At 37.3% G+C, this 17,386-nt stretch overlaps 1 protein-coding gene across 2 annotated transcripts in view; it reads left to right on the top strand.

Moving 5' to 3' along the window:
* The window catches only part of SOCS6 (suppressor of cytokine signaling 6), a 33,932-nt gene extending 18,467 nt beyond the window's left edge, over nucleotides 1-15,465 (top strand). For both annotated transcript variants that reach the window (XM_080581885.1, XM_080581884.1), the window contains exon 2: nucleotides 9,453-15,465. In XM_080581885.1, the coding sequence (XP_080438011.1) occupies nucleotides 9,578-11,182 (1,605 nt within the window). In that variant the 5' untranslated portion in view covers nucleotides 9,453-9,577 and the 3' untranslated portion in view covers nucleotides 11,183-15,465. The remainder of the gene's footprint in view (nucleotides 1-9,452) is intronic.
* Nucleotides 15,466-17,386: the final 1,921 nt, after the last annotated feature.

The raw sequence follows: 17,386 nt of genomic DNA, 5'->3' as shown, positions 1-17,386 counted from the left end.
TTCCAGGATTCAAGCATCTGTGCGTGCTCCATAAAAAGAATCACAGAAGTGCAAATTTTTCTTTTTTTTTATTGATAGTCCTTTCCCTTCTTCCTTTTGTCGTCACTATTTTCATTTCAAACACTCTTTTTCTCAAATAAGTAGGCATAGAACCTGTTACTTGCCAAAAGCATTTTATTACTGTAAATTAACATGAATCTTCTAGCAAATTTATTTTTAGTTATTCCTTTTTACACGACATGGTGATGGTCCATGGCACTGGTTCTGAGAAGCTAGTTTATAGAGCACTGCAGTCCTGCCACTTCTCTGACTCTTAAAGTACCTGTTTTAAGGTTTAAGAAGACTGCATAAATATCGTTGTTAATCATGAAGTGTTCCCTGTTACCGTGCTGAGAGTACCAGCATACCTTACAACAGAGGATAAGCATTTTGATGTCTCCACCTTTTCTCAGGAAGGAGAAGTGGGACGGAGTCTTATTTGAAATTCTCATGTATCATCTCCCAGTAAATCTAACCTTTGCTTATGAAGCTAAACTTAATTTTTGCTGACAGTCTGCTGCAAGGCTGGCTGCTGCAGGCTTGTAGAATAACAAGAGATGAAAATTGAGCCTGACTGAGCATTATTCTCTGTCTTGGTCTGCTTCCGTAGAGCTATGTGAAAAAGATTTACTTGCCCTCGATGGATTTGATTTCCAACAGTGAAACACATGCTATGCACAACAGGTTTCTTTGGTGATTTCTCTCATTTGATTCAGCAGAAATGTTTCACTTCTTCTCATTTTCAGTGACTTGGTATGCATTGATTTGCTCAGTTATTTTTGTTTGCTTGTTTTCCTCTCGCTGTTCATCAGGGCCTGCAAGCCGGTTTGTGGCTTTATTTTTCCCTGTATCTTCTCAGCTGTGACCAGTATACTTTATCAGATGCCTGCTTAAAAGAGATTGATAGGAGATGACACTTGTGCCATTCGCAGCAAACGTGTAGCAGGTAGTGTGCGCTGTTCCCTGTTGGGGTGCTGGTTCCTTGCTGGGTGCTGGTTCCTTGCCGGGTGCTGAGAGGTTCAGCAGCAGTGGCTGAAGTGGCTGCTGCTCTGTCTGTCATCCACCCCGTCCCGCGGGGTCCCCTCTCCACCAGCAGTGCTGCTCTGTTGATGCCCAGCCGCTGCTGAGCGCGTGCAGTTTCGGCTGGCTGCCCGTGTGTCAGCCAGTGCTGACTTCAGTTTGTCATGCCAGGTGAACGTGCCTGCGGCCGCCGAAGATCAGACAAGCAGCACAGCCCAGCCTGCCACCCTGTGCAAGGGTGATGTGACTTTGGCAAGGACAGTTGCTGTTAGTGGCTGGCTTTGGCTATTGCAGTTACGCGATTATTGTAGTTACGAGGCTGTATGTACACAGATGAACTGGAATACAAAGATGCCATTTAACACTCCGCAGTTACTCCCCAGAGGAAAGCTACCAATCAGATAGAAATATTCTCTTCTGCAACCAAATATGGGAAAGAAGAAAGAACAGGACTTAGTGCGAGCAGGCATGGATTAAGCTTTAAAAAAAAAAGAAAAAAAGTCCAGATGTCAAGGGACATCCTTTTCCAACAGAGGCAAGCAGAGTCAAGGTACTACTAGGATTTCTTACAGGGTTCTGTTGCTGGTTATGCATAAAGTTAATTCCACTGGTCATGGTGAAGAAAAGTCACTTTGTGTTAAGTTTTCATTATTACTTTACCCTACTTTTCTGCTTTGTTACCAAAGGCATGCCTTGCTTATTATTTGTTAGAAGTTAGGGTTTCTCTGTGTAATACCTGTTTAGTTATATTGGCCTTTGGTTATATCGGCCTTTAGAGAAGCAAGCAGAACTTTACTTAGATGTTCAAATCTTAGAAGGTGGAAGTTTAAATTGGTGGTGAATAGTATCTACTTGCTGTTCAGGTCTTTGACTTGTTAACTTAAAAACAGAGGTGTTAAGTATTGGAAAGAGTACAAAATATGGCAGATGATCTTCTATCTGTTCTTTACCTTGTTCCAGTTTTATATGAAGGTGTGCACCTGAGCTTCTTCATAGTCAGGAGAAGAGCAGGTATACAGGAGAGGATAGGATGGACTTTTATAAAATTCACACTCCTGTCTTAAAACAGCATTCATCCATTACCAACCAAATTACCACTAAAACCTGTTTTGTTGCTTTCAAGGTAGTCTGAACTTTCAGCGTATGAGTATGCAAAATGGAATTTACATTACTTCATTTAAAGACTCTTCATATTAAAGAATAATATGATGTAGGAATTTACTTTGAAGCTCTGGGGAAGGCAGAACCTCATCATCCTCAATAAACTAATGGCAAGTCTAGTCAGAAAGCTGAAAGCTGCCATGTCGTTTATATGTTCAAGAGAGTCATAGTGTTTGAAATAGGTATTTCATCTCCCTGCTTAACAAATATTTTATATGTGTGTAGCTTCTGTGAAACTAGAAGTAGATGGAAAGAAATATCTTGAGTTTCTTTGAGCTTTATGTTACTAGTGTGAAGAAATAAATTCCAGCACTACAGAGATTTCGTTATTAAAGTAAAAGGAATGGAACGTGTATGTAGAACAATTTCCTAGTAATTTACATCAATGCGTTTGGAATTCCAGAATAAATATAGATACCTGGATATTTCCAAAATATATCTCTTGAAATCTGTGTTACCTTAAGATGCTTGCTGAGACACCCTGCCAAATAATGTATGAATATATTTTAGCAAGAGTTTGGGTGACAGTGAGGGAACACTTTCATATTTCTGCAGAAAATTAGGCTAGGTTCCACTATCTGACTATAATGAAAATGCAGTGGTTGTTACGCTCAGAAATGCAGAACCTTTTGTTGTGTTTTGCTTAAAAGTATCTTTATGTAAAATATATTGTGAAGTATATAAATACATATCTGTAATGTTAATAATGTAATAAATTGTAATATAGTATATAAATATATATATGTAATGTTAATAATGTCATAAATTGTAATATATTATATTACTTTTGGGTCATGTGCTATGATTCTGTGGAAGAGAAACGCCTTGTAGTAGTACAACATTTACAGTTAATTCTAGCTTTTGCATTTTCTTTATAAGCTGAATGCTTTTCTACACAACAGACAGCAAAAACAGAATTAACAACTCTGTAGTGCTGCACAGAAATTAGAAATTAAGTTCCTGGATGTTTTCAAACATAATTTTGATTTAAGGTACATCTAAAATGTTAAGTTTTAAACTTCAGATAGCACACAATATTTAACGTCATAGAACTGTAAAATAATTCAGTTTGAAAGGGACCTCAGGACATCTCAAGTCCAGTGTCCTCTCAGCCCTGAGATCAGACAAGGTTTCTTTGGGCTTTATATGGTTGGATCATGGAAACCTACGAGGATGGAGATAACACAACTCTGGGGAATGTGTTCTGCTGCCTGACAGTTCTCATGGTGAAAAAGCTTTTTCTATATGAAGTTGGAACTTGTAAATTTCGAGATATGTATTTTTCATGATTGTTCCTCCGCTGTCTATGTTATTCTCTTCACTTCAGCTCCATGCACAGTTGTGCCAAATGTTCTCAAGCAAGATGTGCTTAACTTGAAGTTGTAAATGATGCAAGTTTTACTGTGACTCAGTATAAAGAGTAAAGATTATATGTATTCTGATTGATTGCCAGACTCTTCAGGAATCTTGTAGCTATGGGTGCAAAAAAAAATAATTAAAAACAAGTTTAGTGCTCACCTGTTTCCCTTTATGGAAATAAATAAGCAGATTAACATTTCTTTTAGGGAAGTGTGAGTTACCTGAAGCAGCATTGATTAATAGTCCCAAGACATGTTTTGTGATGGTATTTTTATTAAAACCTTTTTTGTGATAATTCTTTGCTCAATGCTGAGTTGCTGTATATTTCTAATATGATGGGCTTTGTCACAGCTCTTAAAAGTTAATGCTGTTTTATTTTGATAGTAGTATGTTCTGACAACATTTTTCATGGTATTTGTCTTGGGAAATGAGTGTACCTAACCTGGAAATGTGAAACAGATAAGAAATGAATAAAGGCCATATAAATATAAATAAACACTTTTTGTTAGTATACTTTTGCATACAATGCATTAAGATAGGTAGGTATTTGACTGTAATTCGTTGCAACCATTTTGTAGCATCAGACTGAAACTACTATGAAATGTTTTGAATATTCCAATTAGATTTGCACCGACTGGTATTTTTAGCTTTCATAACTTCTCATAAATCCAGCACCACAGTAATAACAATGTGATCATGTGACTGGCTCTTCAGATAAGCATCCTGTAAAGCTTTTGGCTTTAAGTCTGTTCATTAGTAGTTTGTGACTAATATGTGTTTTTTGTCACTTTAATATGAGGCATACAAACTTAGTTTTGATTATTTTTATTAGTAGAAAAGGGACCATGGTACTTGCCAGATAGTAATCTAGTTGTCCTGATACTTCTTGTCAGGAGGCCTGTGTTTAATCAATCTGCATAGTTTTAAGGATTCTGAGATGAATTTGGGATGAAAGTTAATAAGCCAAAATTTTATTCTGACTCTTCAATCTGTGTTAACATTTCATTCTCTTCCTGGGTCTGATTAATGTTCTCCTGCTTTAAATCACAGTGTTCCAAGTATTGCTGCTTACACTCATCAAGCTTTGGAATTGCATTAACATCCTTCAGAGTCTTTTTATAGTTACAAATACCTGCCAGAAGACTTTCCAGAGGTGTCTGTAGTTAGGCTTTTTAAATGCACTGTACAGCAGATGGCACTGGAAGAGCACATCTGTGGGAGACTTCATTGGTGCCATAATTCTTACAAAATGCTAGTGAAGCTGTTGCAGTGCTGAGAGTTGTGATAAAATTCAGCAGCTCATTTTAATGTATTCCAGGAAGGAATGCATGCTGAGCTCTTCTGTTTCAGCTCTTATAGATGCAGACAATGAAAAACTTTAAAATTGCAAATACGTGAGTGTATCTTATATTGAGGACTGTTTATAAAGTGTGTTTAAACACATTATGTAATGCAGAATTACTGTGTTTTTTGTTGTCGCTTTTTAAAGTATATGTAAAGAAGGATGTCTGGATTGATTGGATTATTTGACTTCACAGTATTTCTTTTTTCTCCTGTCTTAGATAAAAAAACATGGAAGAGATGTTGCAATGTACAGTGATTTCCATTTATGTAAGACTTATTTAGCGGCTTGCTCTCGTCTGTAGGTGTGTTCCGTTTGCTTCAGAGAACTTTGACCAGGACTGTCATTCACTATATTTTATGGTCTTTTCCTGGATGAATGGGCTGGACTTCTGGGTATATACATATTGTATCTGTGGTTTATATTTGACCCACAAGTTCTTATTATTTCTTTATATGAAATGTTACAAGTATACAAGCAGTGTTTCAAGCATTTAGATGGTCATACATTTTGCTTGATTAAAAATACTGGCTGCTAAGGTAGGCTGACAGATACAGAACACTTTCTTCTCAAGCATACTCAGTAGTCACACTCAAACTGCAACATTTACATTTATGTGTATATGCTGCTATAGAGATTTATCTGTTGAGTTTATTTTTGGATACTGGATTTTCATTTGTAAGAACAGATTTAGATACAGATAGACTAGTATGTGATACAAACACATTCTTTCAAATGATTTGTATTTTTGTCTAGTTATGGCTAAACCTAAAGAAATATAGCTTCTTTTAGCCAAATTTTTAAACAGTTCTAATTATCCAGAACAACTGCAATCAAAAAATTGGTGAATTGGACAGTCTGGGGATCTATACACGTTCCCTCTCTAGTCAGCAATATGATTGTTCTTTTATTTTCTCTGTAGCTTAGAAGGCAGATTTGAGTTTGTTTCTTACTTGCTTTCAGGGTTGGGAATTGCAAACAGTATGATATCTTTCCCACAAGGATGTGGGAGTGAGCGTATTTCATAAAATGGAAATAATTTCAATTTGTGGATGTCAGTCAGAAACAGTTTGAGAACACCGTGGATTTTAAAAGTGGGGTTAATGTGAGTATTCCAAGACTGCTGATGTTGCATACACAAGGGCACTTTATCAAATGAAAAAATTCTCTGACGTAACTCCATCAGTTTAGGAACTGAATAAAATCCCAAAGTTATATTTTTTTACTCATTTTATATGTTCATTTAGTTATATATGATGAAAAGAGTACTGTAAATTGCGAAGATGCCACAATCAAAGTAGTTTAGGAATAGAAGGTCAACAAAGCATTTCAAGTTTGCTTTTAAGTGGCATGTAACTCTCTCTTTATCTGCATATGTAGCTTTTTGTTAATTACTGTCTGTTTATTAGTTCTGATACCCCAGCTTTCAGGCATATAAAAACTCTGAAATATTCAGTGTATTTGTGGTGTTTTCACCCTGCTAGGCAGCTGAACTCCTCCATACCACTCTCTCACTCCCAAGGAGCAGGAGGAGAAAATATGGTGGAAAAGGCTCAGGGGCTGAGATAAGGAGAGGGAGATAGCTCGTGACAGTAATTGGTGAGCAAAACAGACTCAGCATAAGGAGTTCAATGTAATTTATTGCCTACCACTAGCAGACTAGAGCAGTGAGAAATTAAAATCCATCTAAAATCTCCTCCCCCCCCATCCACCCTCTTCGACCTCCTCCTCCTGAGTGGTGCAAGGAAATGGGGAGTGGGGGCTGCTGTCAGCCCCTAATGCTTCATCTTTGGCACTCCTTCATGGTCACTTCTCTGCCCTTGCTCCAGCATGGGTCTTCACCACGGGGTCCACCCATCAGGAGCAAACTGCTCCAGCACGGGTCCCCCAGGGGCGGCAGCTCCCCCCAGACCCCCTGCTCCTGCGTGGGCTCCTCTCCACGGGCTGCAGCTCCGGCCCGGGGCCTGCTCCTGCGGGGGCTCTCCATGGGCCGCAGCCTCCTCCAGGCCACATCCACCTGCTCCACCGGGGGCTCCTCCATGGGCTGCAGCGTGGAGATCTGCTCCGTGTGGGACCCATGGGCTGCAGGGGGACAGCCTGCTCCACCAGGGGCCTCTCCACAGGCCGCAGGGGAACTGCTGCTGCGTACCTGGAGCACCTCCTGCCTTCCTGCTGCACTGACCTTGGGCTCTGCAGGGCTGTTTCTCACTCCTCGTTTTCCCAGCTGGTGCTGCCCAGTAGTTTTTTTTCCCCTTTCTTAAATCTGCTCTCCCAGAGGCCCAACCAGTGTTGCTCACTGGCTTGGCTCTGGCCAGTGGCAGGTCCCTTTGGAGCTGGTTGAAACTGGCCCTTTTCTAACATGGGGCAGCTGATGGATTCTTCTCACAGAGACCACCCCTGCAGCCCGCCGCTACCAAAACCTTGCCACTTAAACCCAATAAAGTATTCACTCATGTTTGTTTTTCAGTACTTTCATAATTTCTAGTTCTTCCAAACATACGAAGCTCATATTAAACAGGTATTTTAAAACATGAAATGTCATGGTTCTGCATGTATCTGTCTTAAGAAACTGAAAATTAGTGTCCTGCTCTCTGGAAATACATATCCATATCACTGCATCCCCTTTAGATTTTGTAAAGGAAATGTTTTTTAAGGTATCAGGACTCCTTATACCCCAAGAATTTTGTTACAATGTTGAAAATAAGTAGTGAACTTCTAATAAAGTACTGGTCCGTTTTTTTTTAATTTAAGATTTTATTATTTCTTTATAGCAAGGATTGGTTCTTGGTTTCGTATTTGTTTGTTTAGGAAATAAGCTGTTTGTGTATTTTTTTTCTGGTGGCATGTAAATTAGTTTACAGGCAAAAGAGAAAACATTTAGTACTCCCCATTGAAAAAAAGTAAAGGAGATGTAGTGCCATTTAGCTTGGTAATCAAGAAAAGGAAGTGGGACAAACTGCAGATATTCCAAAGATGGACTAGGGGAATGTCAGAGGTTATGGCTGAGACAGAGCAGGTCTTCGAAGTGCAGGTGGTGGAGAGGTCAAGGATACAAATCCACGTTAATCAAGCTTTTGTATTTCTGCCGTTTATGAGAACAGTGTTCAGCACCCTAGCAGCAGGCCTTTACTTCTTTTCTTTTTTCTTTTCTTTTTTTTTTTTTTCAAGGTATTTTGAAGTTCAGAATCCTTAGATTCCCTTCATTGTCTTTTAGTTAGTTTTGGATATGATCTTTTAGCCTTTGTGTTCTTAAGGTCCACAAAAGTAGGGCTGGATCAGAATAGTAATCAGTGGACTGCTGCTTGAGTATAGTAATCATTCACCTTACATTTTTTTTAACAGTTTTTGAACAGTTACTTAAGAAAAAACATGTTATTCAGTTTATTAAAAATGTTTCCGTTCATTTTACTGTGTTCTTCTGTTGTGTGTATTGTGATATCATGAGAGAAATGGGAAGTGCATATTTAAGGGATGTTTTGCCTCTTGCTCTATCCCCCAGACTAGGAATACCTTTTTTCTGGAGGATTCTTGGTCTCTTCCAGCTTGCCGTTCATAGCCCAGAGCCAGGCTTACTGTTGCAGTTTGTTCTGCTATGTAATTGCATGTACATGTTACGATGGCTGTTTCTAAAGGTATTCTCTACTTTCATGGCAGAAATAACTTCCCACTCTCTTTTTCCCTTGTTGTTCTTCCCTTGTCTCTGCAGAGCTCCTTGCTTTGGTAGGTCTGAGCAACACCGAAGAAAAACAAGCTGAAAAGTCAAGTTTAGGGGAGGGGCAGGGGGGTACATGACTCTAGAAGATGGCAGGTTGTCTGGGATCCAGTTGTCTGGGAGTTGACGAGGTTTGTCCACCTAGCCTTGGCAGAAGTACTGGAGAAAGAAAAGCAGCAGCAGTATATCTAGGCAAGGGAAGGCAGTGATGTGGCTTCCTTTGTGTCTAAAACAAAAATTGGAAATAATTTTTCTTTCATAAAGGTTTAGGAGGAGACTTCCATTGTTTGCTCTAAATAGATGTTATTTTGCTGTTTATTTCCCTCAGTTTTTTTTGACTAGAGTTAATTTTCCTATAATTATATATGATAATTGCTCAGCTGTCCTGTGTAAAGAAGGTATGACCGTGGCTGATGACAGTTTTACCTGTACATAGAAAACATGTTGGGTAGTGTATCTTACAGTTTTATGTTTTCTAGTTATTTTTGTGGGGGCTTTTTTAGATGCCTTCTGAAAGGGAGGGGTGTTTCTGTGCTTGAAAATTTTACATACATGCATTAAATATATGTGCATGTGACGTGTGTATTAAAAAATAGTATAGTAAAAGCTGAATAAATTGTGTAGATCAAGTCTCTAGTAGCACATTCACTTTTTAAGCCTCATTGATTTCCAAGTCAGCTCTCTATATTTACTTTTATTTGATGCTCATTACTTAAGTACTTCAGTTTCTGTTTTGTTTGGAGGAAAAAGAAAACACCGTTATGGATAATTTTTCAAATATTTCTTTTGTGAAGTTAATTGTATTTTATTTGCTTCCAGGAAATGGCTCTTGAAGTTAAATGAGGCTGGATAAAACACGTAAATGAAGCAGAAGCTGCTCTGCATGTGTTAGGGCTATATCACCACGAGCACTGCTGATCAGCCAGACTTGGTAACTTGTCATAATGAAGAAAATTAGTCTCAAAACAATTCGCAAGTCCTTTAACTTAAATAAAAGTAAAGATGAAAGTGACTTTGTAGTGGTTCAGCAGCCATCGTTAAGTGAATTTGGAAAAGATGACTCCTTGTTTGGCAGCTGCTATGGTAAAGATTTGGCTAGCTGTGAAGTCAATAGTGAAGATGAAAAAGGAGGCAAAAATAGATCAAAAAGTGAAAGCTTAATGGGTACGTTAAAAAGAAGGCTTTCAGCAAAACAAAAGCAGAAAGGCAAAGGCAGCACACCATCTGTAAGCTCTGCAGATGATGACACCTTTTCTTCCTCATCTGCTCCAATAACCTTCAAAGATGTGCGAGCTCAAAGACCTCTGAGATCCACTTCCCTCCGTAATCACCATTACAGTCCAACTCCGTGGCCCCTTCGACCTACAAATTCAGAAGAGACTTGCATCAAAATGGAAGTCAAAGTCAAAGCTTTGGTCCATTCTTCTAATCCAAGCCCAGCACTGAATGGCGTTCGAAAGGACTTCCATGACTTGCAGTCAGATAACGTGTTCCAGGAACAAAACAATGCATTAAAAAATACAGAATCTCAGAATGGGGACTTGCATCTTCATATTGATGAACATGTGCCTGTAGTTATTGGATTAATGCCTCAGGACTACATTCAGTATACTGTGCCTTTAGATGAGGGAATGTATCCTTTGGAAGGATCACGTAGTTACTGTCTGGATAGTTCCTCACCCATGGAAGTTTCAACTGTTTCTTCTCAAGTGGGGGGAAATTCTTTCCATGAAGAAGAGAGTCAAGTGGATCAGGATGTAGTCGTTGCACCAGACATCTTTGTGGACCAGGCGGTGAATGGTTTGTTGATTGGTACCACAGGAGTCATGTTGCAAAGCCCAAGAGTTAATCACAGCGATGTCCCTCCACTCTCACCTTTGCTACCTCCAATGCAGAATAATCAAATCCAAAGGAACTTTAATGGATTGAATGGCACAGATGCCCACGTGGCTGAAAGTATGCGCTGCCATTTGAATTTTGATCCTAACACTGCCCCTGGAGTTGGAAGAGTTTATGATTCTGTACAGAACAGTGGCCCTATGGTTGTGACAAGTCTAACGGAAGAACTGAAAAAACTTGCAAAACAAGGGTGGTACTGGGGCCCCATTACGCGTTGGGAGGCAGAGGGAAAATTAGCTAATGTGCCTGATGGCTCGTTTCTCGTTCGAGATAGTTCTGATGATCGTTACCTTTTAAGTTTGAGTTTTCGTTCACATGGAAAAACGCTTCACACTAGAATTGAACATTCAAATGGTAGGTTTAGCTTTTATGAACAACCAGATGTGGAGGGGCATACATCTATAGTTGATTTAATTGAACACTCAATCAGGGACTCTGAAAATGGAGCTTTCTGCTATTCGAGATCCCGATTGCCTGGATCTGCAACTTATCCAGTGAGACTAACAAATCCAGTATCTCGGTTTATGCAGGTGCGTTCTTTACAATACCTGTGTCGTTTTGTAATACGTCAGTACACCAGAATAGACCTGATTCAGAAACTGCCTTTGCCAAACAAAATGAAGGATTATTTACAGGAAAAGCACTACTGAAAGCTTATGGAAATCTTGCATCTTGCACTTTGGGAACAACAACAACAAAAAGAGATTGAATTACAGTTTACAGACTTTCATTATTATCAAAATCTTTTGCTGCCATAACAATTTCATTTTTGTGTGTTAAAGAAAATTAATGCATTTGGATTTATGTTTGTTTTCGGGTTTTTTGTGTATTTTGGGGGGCTTTTTTTTTTTTTTTTGAAAAGAATGATCTCAAGTTTATTTTTAGAAGTGTGAAATAGCTATCTTTCATCAATGTGCAGATTAATCACAATGTGAATGATCAAATTCTCCTTAATTTCCCCCAAGTCCTTTGCTGCTATCCACTGTGATTTTTATGCATTGAAAGCACATTTCATGTGTATTCGACCATAAGTAAAAGTCAAATGAAACTTGTTGAATGGATTTTTTTTTTCTTTAAAATAGCCTGTTTGAAAAAGATGATCATGGATAAAAACGTATTGGTATTCTAAAGAATTTACATCTATGCTAAAAATGATTTCCTAGTATCCTTATTATAAATTTCTATAGAGATATGCCCTAACGTGGAATTTAAAGAGTTGTGGGATAAGGACATGGTTATGCAGCATATCTTTCAAAAAAAACCCCAAAAAACCAACAAAAATAACTACAACAACAACAAAAAAGTAAAACAAAAACACCTTTCTCTTAAGCCTTGTATTGTCTGTACACTACTTTGTGTTTGAGAAGGTTGGTTCAGCTTTCTTATCGTCTCAGTATTTTGTCCTTCTAAAAATGGCCTTTAAAAGAGAACTCTGTGAGAGTCAGTGCTTCGCACCTGTAAGAAAATTGCAGTATCATTGCAATTGCAGGATCATGTCAAATATTACCTTTTAAAATGCCATCAGTTAAATAAATGAACACCTGCCAGGTCCTCCCTTTGTCATTTTCCCCCCTGCCTCCCCTTGAGAAGAAGAAGAAGAAGGGAAAATTAAAAAAATAAATAAAAAAATAAAAGGGGGGGGAACAAAAGCAAAACAAAAAAGTCTGAATTTGTAGGAAGACTCTAGGAATTATTATTACGGAAATACAAATTACTAAGCCATTTCAGGGATTGGGTAAAACTTCTAATAGGAGGATTTCTACAATTTATTCAAAATACTTGGGATTTCGGTATTTTCCATTTTTCTGCATTTTTCACTTCTGAAATGCAGCAATACACTAATGTCCTTCGGGTGATTTATTCCTTTTTGGATCTTCTTTGGGGTGGAAGGAATAGGACTAATGATATTTTGGATGGAAGATGCTTAAAATGAATCTCTAATTCTATTCTCATAGCCTCTGAAATTATGGGGAAGAGAGGTTTGGATTGACTGTAGAAAGTGTTTCAGTTAACTGTTGTGAAATATGTTTTGACATATGAAATATTGGAACAATTAAGTAAATGTTTATGATATCTGTCAAAGATTCTGGCATTTGAAAAGCTTACAGTTATTCTGACCTTTAGGAAAAAAAAAAATACTTTTAGTTGGGAGTACAGGTAATATTTTCTTCATGCAAGGTTAATCCATGTCATTTTTCTGTTTTTTTTTCTTTTTCTTTTTTTTTCCTCTCCATTATTCTGTCCCTTTTATGATTTACTTGTGAAAGGGGTCATTGCTAACTTGCTAACTGACATGGGAGGGAGGCTTACTCTGCCTCCCTCTGCCCCTGGATTTGTATTTTAGAATGTTACCTTCCCAATCTGTGGTAGGAGCTGCTAGTCAGTAAACATCAGTATAGAAAGGGCTGTTGATACAGCTTTCTCATTTAGGTCATTTGCTTCTCTTTGTTTTTTATTTTCTAGCCTTTTGTCCCCTGAAGTGAGTGTTAGTAATGAATACAGTATTGCTGCAAGGTGGTGCAATAGCACTACATTTTGGGTTGCCTGAATTGATAGACAAAATTTATATTTTTTTAATTTATTTTTTGACCATAATGTTTAGCAAAAAATAAAAAAAAAAAAATCAAAGGTAGATAAAGGCTGCCTTTGCTTTTAAGGGAGGGAGAATAAGGATTTCTTCTTTAGTCTGATAAAGTTTTAAAGTTAAAAGAAAAAAAAGTAGAGCTGTCTATATACATAATTTGTTGGCTCTGCCATTGAGATACATGTATGCAAGTGTGAATTCTGTTTTCTTTTTTAGCTCTGTTCACCCCCCCCCCCCCCCCCGCGAATCAGAATCACTAACTTTATTCAAAAAAGGCACAATAACCTATAGTATGGTACAGTGTTCTGATATTCTGTCTGTGGGGAGGAAAATCATTTTTATAGATTTCAGACTCATACTTGGAAGAAAACCTCTGGCATCTTCTTCACTTTAAAAATTCTTTCCGTGTACAAGCTGGAGGGCCTATGCATTCTACAGAATCTTTGAAAGATTACAGTATATTAAATATTTGCTATTTAATACCATTATTGGATGCATTAAACTTATACTATGCCACTCACATTAATTTAATTTAGCAGTTACTGCATTGAAACAGAAATATTTGAAGCTATAATATCCCAATTTTATTGCTGAATTGAAAAACATATAAGACATACTAAATTTCTTGCCCATGCCTTTACAAATTTGTTTGTTCACTCATTACACGTCAATGCTTTTAGAAACTGTAGTTCAGCTATCTAGTTCTTGAATTGCCTTCCTTGCTGTGTTCTTCATTTGTGAACTTAATCAGGTCAACTTAACATTGTCATCTCCCCCACCGCCCCCAATAAAGCTTCCGCAAAAGGAACACTTTAAGTAGTGGAGGCCTAGGATGTGAGAACCATATAGCACTTTGACAAAAATGGTGGTGATATTTCTACTAAGCTTGAAATACTTTAAATCAGTAGTAAGTAGACAAAAATACTTATTTTTACAGGTTTCATTATTCAAAATCCCTCAGTATGTTTTATACTGAGGTAACTGGCCAGCCAGGAGAAAGAACCCAGAAAAAATGACTTTGAAAGCATTAAGGATACTTACAACTTTGTACAATAATGATTAATATAGAACACAGTAACATTTAGTTATGAGACAATTTAGAAGTATTCAGAGAAAACATAAAAGTTGTGTTGACTTCGACTTCATAAAAATTAGTGAAACAAAGTGTCCTTGGTAAACAAAAAGGAAAATAATTGAAGATATTTTTGGAACCTATGGAAGTAGATACACTAGGAAAAAAGTTAACTGACTATGATCCTTACAGAGTAGAAAAATGACTACTTGATCAGCACAACAGTTTAAGGGTTCAGAAGGTGTGCTTTTTATGCAATTGAATTGTGAAACAATGTTTTTCCAAATGAGACTTTGAAATAAAACTTTTTTGAGCGTCTGAAATGATTGAAGTTATTGATAACATTTTTGTTTTACCAATTAATTTGAAAAGTAAAAAAACACCTTGTATTTGGACATAGAGAAATAAATTTGCACTTTTTTTTTTGTAGGTCAGTGTTATAAACAATTCAAAATGATTTGTATTCTTTGATCCATTTGAAGGATATAGCACTTCTCCTGCTGTTGACATAGTGAATGCCATCTTTTGATAAAAATGTTTTTCTGTCAGAAGGATCAGAAATGCAATTATTAGTTAAACTCTGTTCTCTGATGAGCTGACTTTACATTTTTTTAAAGCCAATTTCTTTCTATGAATATTGACTGCTGGGCTAAGTGCAGTAATCTGTGCAGTTTTTTCTTGTGATGCATTTCATCTGTGTGAATACTGGAATTATAACTTTAAAACAGCATACCAGCAATATATGGGCTATGATTGTTGAGAAGTATTTCTCTGTTACTGAACTTTCAATTTCTGAGCTAAGGTATGGATAAATCTCATTTCTTTCAATCTTTTTATGACTGCAAAGAATAAAAACTAAAAGCATTCTTTTTAAATAAAAAATGGACAAGATGGTAGTTCATAATATTGGAAATGTGGCATCAATGTGTCTGGAAAGCTCTAAATTCTACAAAGATGATGAAAAATTCTTAAAGAATTTTCTGTGACTACATGTTGGGTTAAAGAATTTTTATAGTGATGATGATGGAGTGCCATGAAGTTAATACTTGCAATCCAGATTGCTGTAGTTTACACTTTTCTCTGTTTCAGACCTGGTGTGTGCTATTTGTACTCAGCACGCCACAGAGTGAATTATCCAAAGTCCATTGATTTTAATGTGTTTTGGTTTGTAAACAAAATTATAGTAATTTCTTGCACATTTTTGAAAAATAATTGTATAAGGATTTATGTATCTGCTTATGGATACAGTGTGTAAATAAAAATTTCATTCACAAGAAGATCTGTGGAGTGTTCTATACCTGAATGAAGTTCTAAAACAAACAAACAAAAAAAACCCTGAAAGACAATGTAGAATTTTGGCATCTTATGTATAAATTTAGATTTTATTGGTTGTAATTTAAACTGTTTCATATGTTCTTACCCCAGCTGATTGACTTTTCGAAACAAACTATTTCTATATACTTACTAATTGTATTAATGCTTACTTTACAAAGCAAGAAGAAAATTTGCCAGAACACGATTTTTAAAAGATCAGCATGTATAATGTAAGTTAACTTTCTGATGTATTTTTTTCTTAAAAAAAAACAACAACAACAACAACAACAAACAATACAGAATTCATAACAGAAGTCTCCCTTTCCTCCAGATGTATGTTAAAGGTAATATTGTCTTCCCCTATGTTCTGAATTAGAATATAGCTCTTATTTAGTTCCAAAATAAGAAATAATATATGGTGTTGATCTTCAAATATTCACTTGATGCTTTTTAGATTTTAAAATTTGATGCTTGGATTTTAAACAAGGAGTGACATTTTAAACTCTGAAAAATAATACAAATAAACCAGAAGATCAAGTGTTAGGAATTTGTATGTTATGAAGGACTTTCACAGTTGCATATACGTTTTTAAAACAAACAAAAATACGGTGGTAGCAAGTAATTATTGTTCGTATTGTCCACAGCTGATAACATACTTTTTGAGTATTCTGTAACTTAGGTCCTAAACCCAAATCCAGTAATAACCAGTTTTTGCCATCAAAGGGAAGGCTGCCTTCTCCTCCTTCTCCCCGCTCTTGGGGCCGGTGTTACTAGCTCAGTACAGTGTGTGATTGCTCCCTGTCAAGAAGCTTGTCGGGGTTCTGTTGTTGCTCCACATATGCCCTTCTCTAATTTCATTCTATTGTTGACTCCAGTAAATTTGGCAAGAAAGAAATGCATTCTTAAATGTTTCACTGGTAAGTGCTGAAAGGTGAGTAGGAGTTAATTTTACAGCTGCCTAGCATGATCCAAGCAGGGCTGAAATGTTTATAGTTAAGATGCCTGTAATGCTATTTACTTCTGCCTCACATTCAATCAGCTTAATAGCAGTAAGAGTGAAAGAGAAATGCTAAAACACTGTCAGATGCAGAAAACTTGGTGCGTTATGTCTGATAATATAGCAAGACCCAAAGGCAGAACTTGGTGGGGCAGGAAGGTGAATTAAGTCATGCTCTGCAATTAAGAGAAGACCTCAGAGATTACAAAGCTGTAGAAATTGAGTAGAAATCCTTAATATTTAGGAAGTAATGTTCTATTACTTCCCTCCAGCACACACAATTTGCTTGCAGTCTATGCCTCAGACCTTTTCCTTTTTTCCCTTTTCAAACTCTAAGCTTCAGACAAGCATTTCAGCATCTCTTGGTGCATTATTAAGCACATCTTTGGCTTTCCTGTCAAGTTAGTATCCAATACTTCCTGTCAAAGCAATGCAACACGGAGATAGGATAATGTGGAAAGCAGAGAAAATAATTGTTTGTTTTGAGGTATGACTCAGAAGTAGGAAGTGTCCTGCCTCTGGAGTCTGGAGCCTGTGATCATCTTAGGCCAACTTGCCACATGCTGTCAGTAAACTACTGAATCGCAGACTGTGAGCTTTGAGGATGGTGCTTCTGAGGGTTTGGGGTAGGCAGAAATGGGCTTCAAAAACGGACTTAAAGAAAGGAGTAGTTTCTTGCTTAGAATGAGGGTGGAAAGAAAAAATAGATTTGTTTCAATTTCAGTAGGTGAGAAGATGACTAAGCTTGGAAGAACGCAGAGGAAGGATGCGTGCTGGTGTCTGCACTGATCCGGACACTGACAATTCAAGTGTTGTTTGGGCAGCCGTTAAAGGGAAGAGTTACTGGGCAGTGAAAGGAAGAGGACCTGTAGCAAAGGTAGCCCAAG

This window comes from Anser brachyrhynchus (genome assembly GCF_964034855.1).
Source record: "Anser brachyrhynchus genome assembly, chromosome: 2".
NCBI classification, from domain to species: domain Eukaryota; kingdom Metazoa; phylum Chordata; class Aves; order Anseriformes; family Anatidae; genus Anser; species Anser brachyrhynchus.
The sequence above is the reverse complement of the archived record's forward strand: the minus strand, read 5'-3'. Positions and strand labels throughout refer to the sequence as shown.